General features: G+C 57.2%; 4 protein-coding genes across 4 annotated transcripts; 1 reads left to right on the top strand and 3 right to left on the bottom strand.

Moving 5' to 3' along the window:
- Window positions 1-1,025: 1,025 nt before the first annotated feature.
- On the bottom strand, window positions 1,026-3,100 carry N657DRAFT_561310 (MFS general substrate transporter; the record flags this gene model as incomplete). Its single annotated transcript, XM_062788052.1, has 3 exons — window positions 1,026-1,759; window positions 1,809-2,393; window positions 2,467-3,100. The coding sequence occupies 3 exons, from the start codon at window positions 3,098-3,100 to the stop codon at window positions 1,026-1,028; spliced, it is 1,953 nt and encodes a 650-aa protein (XP_062652932.1).
- A 222-nt stretch (window positions 3,101-3,322) lies between these two features.
- On the bottom strand, window positions 3,323-4,050 carry N657DRAFT_57396 (uncharacterized protein). The gene has a single exon (XM_062789005.1). The coding sequence runs from the start codon at window positions 3,930-3,932 to the stop codon at window positions 3,546-3,548; it is 387 nt and encodes a 128-aa protein (XP_062652931.1). The 5' UTR covers window positions 3,933-4,050; the 3' UTR covers window positions 3,323-3,545.
- Window positions 4,051-4,169: 119 nt separating this feature from the next.
- Window positions 4,170-7,762, bottom strand: N657DRAFT_652634 (3-hydroxy-3-methylglutaryl-CoA reductase; the record flags this gene model as incomplete). Its single annotated transcript, XM_062794321.1, has 2 exons — window positions 4,170-4,536; window positions 4,590-7,762. 2 exons carry the CDS (start codon window positions 7,760-7,762, stop codon window positions 4,170-4,172), a joined length of 3,540 nt encoding a protein of 1,179 aa, XP_062652930.1.
- Window positions 7,763-9,591: 1,829 nt separating this feature from the next.
- N657DRAFT_660598 (nicotinamidase) lies at window positions 9,592-11,230 on the top strand. The gene is made up of 3 exons (XM_062795055.1): window positions 9,592-9,784; window positions 10,032-10,619; window positions 11,107-11,230. Exons 1-3 carry the CDS (start codon window positions 9,719-9,721, stop codon window positions 11,134-11,136), a joined length of 684 nt encoding a protein of 227 aa, XP_062652929.1. The 5' UTR covers window positions 9,592-9,718; the 3' UTR covers window positions 11,137-11,230.
- The last annotated feature ends 2,551 nt before the right edge of the window (window positions 11,231-13,781 follow it).

Genomic DNA, 13,781 nt, shown 5'->3' with positions numbered 1-13,781 from the left:
TAATATACGTGGTCATGACCCAGTCCCACCGTAATGGTCAGTCCCTCTCCATGCCTCTAACAGTAGAACCCACCTCATGGTACCGTCACATGGAAACTGGGCCATGGTGGAGAGCCTCCCGGACGGTAGCCTTCCGACCATGTGCTGAGTCGACAGGGGTGATACTTCTTCAGCATCTGGCTTGAACAAGATGCGGCCCTCCCGAGGTTACGGTGGAAGAAGGTGAAAGAGGCCCACTTTGAGACGCAGACATGGAACAGCGGAGGAGCAGGATCAACGATTGACTACCTGCAGGAGCGGGAAGGGACAAGGCGCTAGAATCTGCAGAACCTCCATGTTGGCAAGGGTCTCGGGCTAGGCTATAAGGCTGGTAGAAGCAGCTGAATTGGGTTCGGTTCCTGGGTTCGGTTAGACATTGCCGTGGGGTGACGTGATTCAAGATGTTGAAATTTGTAAGGTGCGGCGTGCCTTCCAGCTTCACTTCAGCGAGAACCGAGGAAAGTGGAAGGGAGCTTGAACTCCAGTCTGAGGTGCACAAGAAGCGGTCCTTAGATTCGTGACATTCACCGGCATTTCTTCATGTCTCGCGAACCTGACAGGTCAGTGTTGTTTCCCCAGTTCTCTTCTCTCCCTCAGCATCCCGCATTGCTTCCCTGAGCCAATACCACTTTGTGCGCCACGTACCCGGACGAGAGGAAGAGAACGAGTCTTGTCTGGAACCGGCAGCCAAGATGTTGCACTGGGCGCCCACAAACCGCGTGGAGCACTGGCCGTTGGGTTCCGTCCCCGCTTCCGCCCCTTTTTGCCTGAATTCGAGGCCGGCCTTCTTCCTTTCCCTAGCACACCCACCCCGCTTGCGCTTTTGGTCAAGGTGCCGAGCTGCTTCCTCGAACAATCGAGAATCAAGCTTATAGCTTGACTGTTTAGGAGATGATTGCACGTAAGGTTTATCGCCACGTTCCTAGTGATGACGAAGGAAAACACTGTAGTCTACAAAGTCCAGAGCATACAGTCACACAGAGATTCTATCTCGCTGTAGACCCAGCTGCTGTCCCTTGCCCGGGAACTCCCACACCATCTCCCTTGCTTTGCACATGAGGGCTTTCAGTGGAAGCCTCCCAGAACTGGCCCCTCTCCTCGTCCACCCGCTTGCCGTTCGCAATCTCATCCAAGCGGTCCTTGTTTGACTTGCGCATGTGCTGCAGTCCTGTCTTGTGCTCCGTGTGTTCCTTCTTCAGCTTGTTCGAGCCGATAAGGAACGAGACCAGCAACCCCAGGCCGGAGAAGGCGGCATACATGATGTACATGGTCCGCAGGCTCCTATGGTAGGCGTCGGTCGCAACCTGGCGCTGGTCGTCGGGCAGCTGGCTGACGAGGCTCACGCTGGAGGCCGCGTTGCTGCCGGAGAGAAGATTCGCCACGTCCGGGCCCAGCTCCTGGAGCAGAGTCGGATACTGCCGCTCCATGCCATTCTGAAACACGACACCCCCGATGACGATGGAAATGGAGGTGAAGAGTTGCCGCATAAAGGCAAAGGTGGCCGTGGCCGACGCCATGTCCCGGGGCTCGACCGTCGTCTGGAGCGCAATCAGAGGCGCTAGGAAGTTTGGCCCCACGCCAATGCCTCCGATGAGCTGATACAGCACTACTTTGGCCCAGTTTGCACGTGGCTCCAGGTCGATGAACAAGCCAATACCGAGAGTCATGAAGGCCATGCCGAAGATGATGCAGGGTACGTACTTGCCCGTCTTCTTGATGACTGGGCGTCGTCAGTTTTGCAGGCTTAGAGGAGGAGGATGATGACGTACCGATTCCCGTGCCGGCCGAGACCAGAGAGAGAGACACGACCCAGGGAAGGATATACACACCGGACATCAGCGGTGTGGCCCCGAGGACGGCCTGGAAGTAGAGCGGGAGGTAGTAACTGCCGGACATGAACACGAAGCCCTGAAGCGCCCCGATCCCTAGTGACGCGGCGTTGGACCGGGTGCTGAAGAGGTACATGGGTACAACCGGGAACTCGGCGACCTTCCACTCGATGACGATGAAGATGACGGCCGTGACCACGCCAAAGACGAGCAGGCAGACGACCGTCGGCGAGCCCCAGGGGTAGATGACACCGCCGAGTTCCAGGCCGAGCAAGAACATCAGGGTGGCGGCCACGACGGCCACGGACCCCAGCCAATCGACGGCAGCCAGGCCCTCGCGCATCGGCGTCCTCGGGTTGTGCAGCTTGAGCACAAACGCCAGCACGGCGAAGCCCACGCCCGATATGGGCAGGTTGATGTAGAAGCACCACCGCCAGGTCACCTTGCTGGTGAAGACGCCGCCGAGGACCGGCCCAACGGCTGACGCGACAGCCCAGACCATGCCCATGGCCCCAAAAAAGACGCCTATTATCCCCCTCTGTCAGCATGACGCCCTTCATACAAAAAAGGAGAAGAAAAAACAGGGGACAAAACCCACCCCTCTTCCTCATCGAGAACAAATCACTAATACAAACATTAACCAAAATTACAATCCCCCCTCCCCCGACCCCCTGCACGGCCCGCGCAACAATCAGCATGCCCATGCCGACACTGACGGCGCTCAGCAGCGAGCCGGCCCAGAAGATGGCGACGGCCAGCATGAGGATGGGCTTGCGGCCCCAAATGTCCGAGACCTTGCCCCACACGGGCGCCCCGGCGGCCGCGGCGAGCATGTAGGCCGACCCGATCCACGTGTAACCCGCCGTGCTGCGGAATTCGTGCGCGATGGTCGGCACAGCGACCGTCACGATGGTGACGTCGAGCGCGGCCAGGAAGAGGGCCGAAGCGAGCGCCAGGATGATGAAGGTCGTCTGGAGACGGGTGCGCGTTGCCTCGGGGGCTTCCACGGCTTGCGGGCCGATGGAGGTGTCATTGTCTTGCTGTTGTTGCGTTTGTTGCTGTTTTTGTTGTTGGGCCCTTTCCTGCTTCTCCTCGCCGAGCGTTGTTGATGATGATGGTTCAAACTGGGCGCTTGGCGCTGAGGACGATGAGATGGTGTTAGCGCTGATGGTGCTTGGCACGCCGGCCTCCTTTCCCGGTCCGGGCGCGGGCGCCGAGGCGGCAGCGGTCATGACTCGGGATGCGATGCCCCAAGTGCGGCCTCGGTCCAGCGGCCAACGATTGATCCGATGGATGACAGTGATTCACAACAGGATTTGGTTTAAAGGTTAGCGAAACGGGGGCAAATCAGAGAGTGGCGGCATTATACGTGAGATGCGAACGAGAGGAGATGATGAGTAATGGATGAGATGTCCTGGCAGCTTCTTCATATATGTCAAGAGAACAGAACATTGGCAGTCTTGGCTTGACGACGGCACCCGGCCGTCAAATGAAAGGCGTTACGGAAGTTACTAGATAGGTTTGAACTATAACCGAGCGTAAAATCCTTCAGATGACACCCCCCAGACCCCCTGATCAATTCCGAGCTCAGGGGCCCGAGTCCCCGACTGTGGAGCCGGCCGGGTCCGATCCCCTGGCCCCGTGTGAGATCGAGCAGTCCGGACGTTTGCAAAGGCTTCAAGGTGTGGGTTGTGATTGATCCTTGCCCGCCATTCCTGTTCTCTGTGAACGAACATGTCCCTCGTCTGACAAGCTTTCCCTTTCATTCCACGAGGACACACTGGTTCCCTGGGGCCCCATCTCCAGCGGAACAGGCCCATGGATCATCTCAAGACAAATAGTCGCTCGTAAGTCCGGCTTAGCCCCGAATCGGCGAGTTGCCTCCTTCCGAATATGACACTGCAGAACTCTTCTGACCCGTTGACTGGTGACTAATTCGGCCGGTCCAGACTGTAACTGTGTTTGGCCGCCACAAATGACAAGAGCGCGCGAGACGGCAAGACAACACCCAAGACCACCGGTAACCGCCATGCGATGCGATGTAGATACTTCGAATGTAATCATGAACTGCGAGAACTGTCTCAAGAAATTATATATGTCGGAGTGTCTAGTCTAGGGTCCCAGCATGCTTGCTCACGCTTGACGTGATAACAGCAGCCTCACTCTATCAGCCTGCACCACTTGGTATACAGGCTTTTCGAAACCAACTCCACCACCATGCAAGGCCCAGTATCTACATTAATCGCGCGAATATGCACTTGTACAATACAAGCAGGAGGAAAGAAAGGAACGTCCCACCCTCTAACGCCGCGCGCGAGAAACAGCCGCCGCACTCAACGCCGTGGTGGACGCAGCCCGCTCCATGCCCGAAGTCATCGGGGCCGGCGTCGTGCTCCTCGTCGGCGGAGCAGAGCGGTTGTGCGCCATGTGCGCCCTGACCAAGTGGCCAGCGGCCAGGGCGGAGCAGAGCGACAACTCACCGGCCAGAACGGCGGCCGCAATAATGCGGGCCAACCGTCTGGCGTTCTCGCCGGGGCTGGTCGGGTGGGGGCCACGGACACCGAGCATATCGAGCATGGCAGCCTGGGGGTCGAGAATGGTGCCGCCGCCGAGCGTGCCGACTTCGAGTGAGGGCATCGAGACGGAGATTTGAAGAGATCCGCGAAGACTGATAACCGGTTAGCTAACTGTCCTTAGAGACGCGTGCAAAGAGACACTCACTTCTTCATAATGGTGATGCAGTTGGCGCTCTCCACCACTTGTGCCGGATCCTGCCCCGTCGCGAGGAACACGGCCGCCACAATGTTGGCAGCGTGTGCGTTGAAGCCGCCAACCGAGCCAGCCATGGCAGAGCCGATCAAATTCTTGTTCACGTTCAGCTCCACCATGCTGTCGACGTCCGTCTTGAGCACGCTCTTGACCACTTCGGCCGGGATGATTGCCTCGGCAACCACGCTCTTGCCACGCCCATCGATCCAGTTGATGGCCGCAGGCTTCTTGTCAGTGCAGTAGTTGCCGCTCACCGAAACGATGTTCATGTCTTCAAAGCCCTCGCTCATCATGACGCTGAGCGCGTGCTCAACGCCCTTGGAGATCATGTTCATGCCCATGGCGTCCCCGGTTGTTGTCTTGAAGCGAATGTAGAGGTTGGTTCCCGCAAGAGCCGTCTTCATGCTCTCAAGGCGAGCGAAGCGGCTGGTCGAATTGAAGGCCTTCTTCATCACCGACTGGCCCTTTTCCGAGTCCAGCCAGAGCTTGGCTGCACCAGCCCTCTCGAGAGTCTCAAACGTGACGCACGGGCCGCGGGTCATGCCATCAGCCGTCAGAACCGTAACGGCGCCGCCACCAGAATTGATGGCTTTGCATCCTCTGCTGGTACTGGCGACTAGGACACCTTCCGTTGTGGCCATGGGAATGAAATAACTCTGCCCGTCGATAACCAGCGGCCCGGCCACACCAACGGGCAGCGGCAAGTATCCAATGACATTTTCGCAACAGGCTCCGTGGACTTGGGCCCAGTTGTAGTTTTGGTACGGAAGCTTCGACCGTTCGAGGAGGCCCGTCAAGTCCGCGGTCGCCTTGGTCCGAGAGATGATAGTCCGACGGACTTTGACCGCGCGGGTGAAATCCTTGAGCGTCTTTTCCAAAGCATATCCAGGGATCTTGCCGCGCATCGAGAGCTCAATGACCTCTTCGTCGTTGAGCTCGTGAGCGCGTTTGTCTAAGAGCATCTTCTCCATCTCCTCCTTGCTGCGGATGACAAGAGGCTGATCGGGGATCGATGAGTCCGAGCGAGATGCTGATGGGGAGCCGTCCGTTTCATCGTCAGTCAATGCTGGAGTTGGTGGGATGGATGGCGGAGACGGAGGGGCGCGGTTGAAACCCCCGACCGGAAGAGTGGCCGACTCAGTGTCGTTGAATTTTTGGGCCTCGGCCAGCTCCTTGGGGTCAATCGGATGGTCGGGCACGTTAGGGTCCTTGATGCCCCATCGCGCGGCGTTGAAAAGATAGCCGTTCAACGCGACGCTCATGGCCAGGGCGACAACGATCCACTTGGACAAAATAGGATCCTCGAGACTCTTGAGAATGCTGCCGACCATGCGACCGCCGACGCCGTAACCGGCAAGCTCGCCGAGGCCTTCATCGTCAGTGTTGCCGACGTCCTGTGGCAGGTCATAGTGAACCGAGGGGAACTCGAGTTCGTAGCGAATCGGGGTGAGAACTGTGACAAACGTTTCCCGGCCTGTTGACTTGGCAGCCTCGAGGACCATGTCGAGACCGTTTGAGGCCACCTTGAACGGATCGACGGGCGGTGGGGTGACTACACCGCCCAGACCGCGGGCCCAGGAGGAAATCTGCAAAATCGAATTGGCGCTCCGGAAGGGGATGCTGCAGAGGTTAAGCGCATTGATGAGGAAAAAGCCCGAGACCATCAGCACCTTAAATTTGGGGATGTGCGCGCTCTTGATCTGACGGCCAAAGATGGTTGTTGCCGGCTGATCCTGGCCATCCGCCCGGGCCCAGTCGTTGCTCTGAGCCACGTTTTCCGCAACTCGGCGGCTGACCCCGTCGTCCTCAAGGGCCTTGCGCATCTCGACGTGGCGTTTGATCCGATTAATCTCGAGTTTGATGCAGAGAATTGCCGTATAGAACGAGAAGAGCAAAAGGCAGTCGAAGAATAGGATCCAAGCGGCTAGGAAGCAGAACTGCTGGAGGCCACCCTGTACACCCGAGGCAGCGCCAAGAACGAGGACGCCAACCTCGATGGCATAGTCCTTGACGATCCCGAAACCCTTCTCTTTGATTGCAACATAGATGGCCGACTGGATCACGCTGCCGGATACATTGCTTTTTTTGGAACCCTTGGAAGGCCCATTCTCTGGCCTGCGGTGCTCAATCGCGTGGGATAAGACGGCACGAGTGAGAACAATGTTTTTCTCGAAGCCAATGGTAACAACCAGGAATGGAAGGCCTTCGGAAAGCAGAACCATGGAGACTGGGACACCGAGCTTCGTGGTGACGAAGAGGCCGAAAAGGAAGGCGAAAGTGGACGAGAAGAGGACGCTGGTGGCGAGCCAAAAGTTGGAGCCCATGCGACGCATCGACAGGAAAAGCGAGACGAAGGTGAGGTGCATGGAGATGTAGCCAAGGGCCATGATGACGATATCAAGCGTCTCGGCGTTCTTGAGGAGGTCAATGAACTCAACCCACGCGTTCCGGACCCATCTGGCGATGCTACTCCTAGTCTGCGCCCTGGCAGCCTTCATGATCCACATCTTCTTCTCGTGGCCATGCTCGGTCTCCCGGGTCTCTTGCGAAGAGATGCCGTTGGGGATCTCTTGGACATTCGAGAGAAACTCGGGCGCCTGGTTAAACGGGATGGCAAAAGCCAAGGCGCTGTCCTGCGAGTAGGTCGTGAACGAATTGGAAGTCGTGGGCAAGGGCCGTATCGAGAGGTTTTGGGGAATCGGCACGGTGTTGGCCAGGGGAGGCGCCTTGGCGGGGTCCGTCGACAGTGATTCGGGGAAGACGAGAGTCAGGAGGGCCAGGTGGTCGGCGGTTGCGGGGATCGCCGCGTCGGTATCGAAGGGCTGCCAGTTCCAGGCCGTGTCCTCGGCTGCCCGCAGCAGTCGGCTGCCCTCGACGAGGGAGGACCATTCCGCCTTCCTTACGCTCCTGGTGGCATCGAACAGACTCTCCTCAAGGAGGCCAATGTAGGAGGAACTGGCTAACAAGGCGACAATGACGATGGTATGGATGGGGTGGGTGGAGGTGAGCCGTGCAAGGACTTGAAGGAGGGGCGTGACCTTCTTGTTCAGCCATGATGGTGCGGCATTCTGGGACGGCGGTTGTTCCCCCCGGAAGCGCGAAGGAAGGAGGTTCGAGGCGATCATGGTAGGTGGCTGTCGAGGTTCAGGTACATTGGACGGAGGGCTGCGCAAGGGCAAAGAGGCTCCTGGTAAGACGGAGTGGTGTTAGCCACCGACATCGGTAGAAGTCGCATAACCAGGAATAAAGTGTCAGTGTGCGATGGAGCGTGTCGACATGCTATGGTGGGCCAAGGTATAGCAACCTTGATAGAGCCCAGGATCGTGGAGAATGCGAAGATGAGCGACTTACGAGACACCACTGGCAACCACGGAGGCACTGGAACTTCAGGGGCGTAGGATGCGGTGTGCGCACGAAAATGGCAGCGTTGAATCCTGCTCTCGCGGCACGGTCGAGCATTGGTTTATGGGTGCGGGTCGTGCAGCAAAGCTCCGGTGCTTCCCTGTAGGTTGGTATATATCGTCCCCCGAACCGAGCTGGGTACCGGAACTCGGAACAACGGATGCGGGCGGGATGCACGGGTCTTGTCGTCGTGATGCGACTTCTCCCGCTTGCTGGGGACCGATAGCAATGTTGAATTGGGCGTCCTGAGGGATTGAACGAGGGCAATCAGTCGAGAAAGTCTGATTCCCAGTCGGTACTCGGGGCGGTGAGGAAAGTTTTAAAAGAATTTCAGGTTTGATGGGGTAACACCGACCACGACCGTTTTCTGCACGCTGGCGCATGGAAGTCCTGGCGTCTTTGCTTTGCAGCGGCATGTTCCAGATCATCGGCGGCTCAATGATTGGTGCGAGGGGCCGAAACCCCAAAAGGACCATTGGAAGAAGATTGCTTGGCGCAGCTATCGTCCAATGTGCCGCACCGGCTGGCAGCTGCTGATGTCAGGGGGGTTTGGTCCGTTTGCCCCTTTTCCCATTCCTTTTGCAGACTGTCAAAGTTAGCCAGGCCGGCTCTCCATTGTCAAGTCTTCTCTCAAGGCGGTCAAGGGGCGGCCCTTTTGAAAACGTAATGATTGGCATGATCATCGCTAGTATTGTCCTCGATCGCCCCTTTTGTGACGGAAGGTCAAAGATCGCAAGCCTGATGACCTCGCGCCATCCCTTTCACTGTTCACCAACTTTCCTTACCTCTCAGCCGTGCCTGCAAAACTAAAGCGCTGTAGGGCATGGCGAACAAACAGCAGAGCCGAGACCTTGGGAGCTGAATAGAGGCGGTTCGTCTGGTAGTTTGCCTTGCCACCCACGCAGAAACGGGACGAGTGACAAAGGATCTCAGACGGTTGGAGGCAGTTGGGGACACTGGTGAGTTGAATGTTTGTTCACAGCCACCCACGAGTGTTTCTCGATGACGACGACTGTCCCGGCTTTTACATGGCGACGGTGCACCCAAACCATCCGAAAATCCCTGAGCTCGGACGGCCCGAAACTAAACGCATCGTCCGAGACAGTTCGAAGATATTTGTCGGTCTCAAATTACTGTGTAGTTGATATGTGGCGGAGTTCAAGCTTGTCCAAACAAACTTGTCTCGACTCGCTGGAGTAAAGAGCGACAACCCCTCATCCTTGAAGTCTGAAGAAAGTAGGCTTGGGCTGTTTGGTGGACAACTTAACGATGCCCGCTTGCTTTAGTCCGATCACGTCCCGGCATGGAAGGCAGCACTCTTCAGCTACCGGCTGCTCTTGAATGCGGTCCTGTATTGTCCAGTATTACCCAAGATGTACTGTAACGTTTGCCTTGCAGGTTCTGCACCGTCGAGACGGTCAAACACAGCTGTTTTGTGTTGGGATGCCAAGGGCCCAAGACCCTTCTCATTGGAAGCACGTTGTGTCCTTGCATTATCTTATCGATCTGTGCCCCTCCGTCTGCAAGTCAGATATGGGTGCCGACTGCTGCATGATCTCGAGAGCACTTGCTACCTTGAGGTAAGGTACTCTGATCACCGGATCTTATGTTCTCGCTGAAAACAAAACAGCAGACCACCCTGACGTCAAGAATCGGCAGCTGTCCCTTCAGCGCCAGCCATGACTAATCCCGGTTTTCGGCCGGCACTGCTGGTCGTTGACATGCAAGAGGACTTTTGCCCTCCGGTAAGCCTCCAACACAAATACAAGTCAATGAGTCGATTTTGCATAATAAGTCACATGAGTCCAATTCATGGTCATTGTTACTCTCCTCATCGATACCTAAGTGGGCGAAAACTTCGTGCAACCGTTTTTTTGAAATCTGAAAGGATGCCCAGCTTGCCTTCCAAGGCAATGCTTACACCAGCACACCTCCCCCAGCTCAACACGAGCCACCCCATAAACTGACCACTGACCACTAACCACCTACCAGAACGGCGCACTCCCCGTCCCCGAAGGCCGCTCTATCATCCCGCTCATCAACACCCTCCTCTCTCTGCCGACCTTCCACCTCAAGATCGCCACCAAAGACTGGCACCCACCAGACCACATCTCGTTCGCGAGCAACCACACCAACACCACCACCCACACCACCAAACGTCCCTTCCTCGACACCACAACCATCACCAACCCGCACAACCCCTCCGAAACCTACACGACGCGCCTCTGGCCGGTGCACTGCGTCCAGTCCACGCCAGGCGCCTCCCTCGTCCCGGAGCTTGCGACCGCCCAGCTAACGCACACGATCGAAAAGGGCCAGGACCCGCGCGTGGAGATGTACAGCGCCTTCTACTCCCCTCTCAAGGACCCGCGCGTGTCCGACAGCGGGCTCGCGGCGCTGCTCCGCTCGCACGGCATCACGCACGTGTACGTGGTCGGGCTGGCGGCGGACTACTGCGTGCGCTGCACGGCCGAGGACGCCGTGGCTGAAGGGTTCGAGACGTACGTGGTTGAGGAAGGGACGAGGGCCGTGGATCCGGGGTTGTGGGGGGGGTGTAAGGCGGAGATGGTGGGGAAGGGGGTGAGGGTCGTGCGGGTGGATGAATATGAGGTGAGGCGGTTGTTTGATGAGCAGTGAGGAAAGCAGGCATGAATTGGTGAGGAAGGACGGCATTTTGGGATGGTAACCTCCTGACGCGCTTCTGGGTTCCACCAAGGGCCATCTATCGTTTGCGTGAGGGGGCTTACGGGTAGCTGAGCTTGCTTGGCCAATCCATCGCGCTCAGGCCCGCCACAGAATGATATGAGGCCGGGATTTACGGCGAGAGAAGGTTGTGAATGGGACGGAGGAACAGGGGTGAAGAAGGAGGCTTACAAAAGAAGTCAACCACTACTAGCGGTAATCGAGAATGGGAGCTGGGCCCCTTCAGCAGTCCAAAGGGCATGGTTTTCCAAGGGAGGTCGACAGGGTATGCAGCTCAATTACAGCGCCATAGCCAAGTTTGAGCGACTGGTGGTTGTGTTGCAGGCTGCAACTTGGAACTCGGCCTGTAACCTTGCCCCCTCAGTCTGTTGAAGTCGATACTGGAAGCCTGTAGAGCGCGGGGTTGAGTACAACGCTTGAGCCATGGTCACATAGGGCTTATGATGAAAGTACAAGAATTGCATAAAATCATGATCATGGATCACGCGAATCATTATTCTGTATACATTCAAGTACCCGCCACTCGCAAGCGAATACCCATATCCACTCCAAGCATGCGAGCTGGTTCCAACCACTACCCTACCGCCACCCCAGCTCTGGCACGACCGGTTTTACCTACCCACACGAATAACGCCGGCGGCAATCAGCTTTTGGATCTTGGTGCGGACGTTGGGGTTCTTCATGTGCTCCGCCAGCGCGGCAGGATCAGCCTGCGCCTGCTGCAGAATGGCCTGCATCACCGGGTCTTGCATGATGCCCATGATCTGGAGGAGCGTTAGTACTCGGTAAGAGGTCCAACGTTGTCAGTAAAACTCACCTCAGGGTCCCGCATCAGCCGCTCCCTTGTCTGCTCCTCCGTCTCGTTTTCCCGCGCCGCATACATGGCGGCAAACGCCTTCTGCTGCTGCTGCTCAATCTCCTTAGCGTTGGCGCCGTTGTGGTGCTCGGCGTCGACTTTCAGCGCCTCGGTGCAGGCGTCCACACACTTGCTGTACTCGCGCATGCCAAAGTAGGCCTGTGCCTTGCGGATGTAGGCACGGATGAACTTGGGATCCTTCTTGATGGCCATGTCGCAGTCGTCGAGGGCGCTCGGGAACTCGAGCAGCTTACTGAAGGCCGCTGCGCGGTTGCTGTAGCCGCGGGGGTCGTCGGGTGCGCGCTTGATCATCTCACTATAGGCGGCCACGGCGCCGGGCCAGTCCGACTCCTTAAACTTCTTGTTACCCTCCTCGCGCGCCTCCTCGGCCTTGACAGGATCAATATAGGCCTTGCGGGCGGCCTCAATCTTGTTACGCTCCGCGGTGCGAACCTTGTTGAGCACCTCCGGTGTCCGGTGCTCACGGAGCGACATGTTGTAGAAGTCGATTGCCTGGCCGAGGTCGCCCATCTTCTCGTATGCGGTGCCAATGCGTGCGTAAGACTTGGCAATGATCTTGAAGTCGGCATACAGACTTCGACCCTCCTCGACGGCTTTCGTGCACGTGTCGATGCAGGCCTGGTAATCGCCTTTTTCGAAATAGGCTGCGCCGAGGTTGTTGAGATAGGTGATGTCCTTGTGGAGGTCCCAGGCGGCTTGGTAGTGCTTGATGGCCCCATCGAAGTTTCGCTTCTTGTAGTTCTCGGTACCCAGGGCTTTCTCCTTGTCGGCAGCCTCCTTCGCCTTCTTCTTCTCCTTGGCCTCGTCATCAAGCTCCTCCGGTTCCGGCTCAGGTTCAGGGGCCTTCTTTGGCGGCTCCGCCCTCCTAGTGGGTGCGTCCTGCATCTTGACGTCCTCCTCAGCCTCCGCCCGCGAGCCGGAGGCACCGGGCACTTCACCTGGGGCATCGCGCATCTCCATGTCAACGCCCATCAGCACGCCAAGGACCTGAATCATCCGGGGATCACTGAAGAGGTCCTGCATGTTGTTCGGGTTCTGCTTGATTGCTTGCAGTTTAGCCATAAACGCCGGGTCGGCGAGCAAGGCGCTCGTCTTGGGGTTGCTGGCGAGCTTCTGGATGAGGTTGGGGTCGTTGAACATCTTGCCGAGGCCGGCAGTTGGGTCGAAGGCGCCGCCTTGCGGCACGGTTAGCTATTAGGCGTTGATACGTTCAGGGTAAATGACAGAACTCACCAGCACCTCCGGCTTCTTGCTCCATGGCCCTCTTGACGGATGCCAGGTCATTCTTCATGCCGGCATTGTTTGGGTCGATCTTCAATCCCTGCTCGTACGCATCGTGCGCCCCCAGCAGATCACCCTTCCCGTACAGCGCAGTCCCCTTCCGGCCCCAACCCTTGGGCCAATCCGGCTTCAGCTCTGTGGTCTTCTCGGCATCCTTCAGGGCGTTGTCCCACTCCTTCTTCGAGGCGTATGCGGCTGACCGGTTGCTGTAAAGAATGTGGTTGGTGGGGTCGAGAGCGATTGCCTGGGTGAACTTGTCGCTGTGTATTCCCGTAGGTCAACTTCAATCCATCCTGGGGTCCGGGTCGTTTGCAAAGGAACCACAACCAACTTACATGGCTTCATCGAAGTTCTTGGCGGCAATGGCCTTGTTGCCCAGAGCTTTGAGCTCCTCCGCGGTTGACATTGTGAACTGCTGGCTGGAGAATAGAAAGACGGAGTAGATACTGTTATCTCTTTTGCTATGGGATTGGGAAAACTCGGTTCGATTGAAGAAAACGCCAGGTTGTCGTCCCTGGAGGATTTCAACAACTCAAGGCGGCAGCCGCAAGGCTCATAGAAAGCTCTGGACCTTCGACGTCTTTCGATGGAGGTCCAAGCTGGTGATTGGCTAGAAGCGCTAGAGTTCCCCGCAATTTCCGGCGACGGTTCCTGGTAGGTGACTTGGCAGAAGTACCCCTCAACACCAGATCCTGCATCATCAACCTCGCTGGTCCACAGAGGTACAATTCCACCCTGGTTTGTTTGTTAGCGCGGAACCCTAGCTATTTACACTTCGTCTCTGCGTATTCCTCTTTTTACCTCTTCCTCTTTGCCTTTGTCTTCCTCTTCCTCTTCCCAATTCTCTTGTTTTCTGGTCTTCATCTTCTCTACAATCTTGT

The sequence above is a fragment of the Parathielavia appendiculata genome, assembly GCF_033297405.1.
Source record: "Parathielavia appendiculata strain CBS 731.68 unplaced genomic scaffold N657scaffold_1, whole genome shotgun sequence".
Lineage (NCBI taxonomy): Eukaryota > Fungi > Ascomycota > Sordariomycetes > Sordariales > Chaetomiaceae > Parathielavia > Parathielavia appendiculata.
Note: the sequence above shows the minus strand (reverse complement) of the source record. Positions and strands in the feature narration are given on the sequence as shown.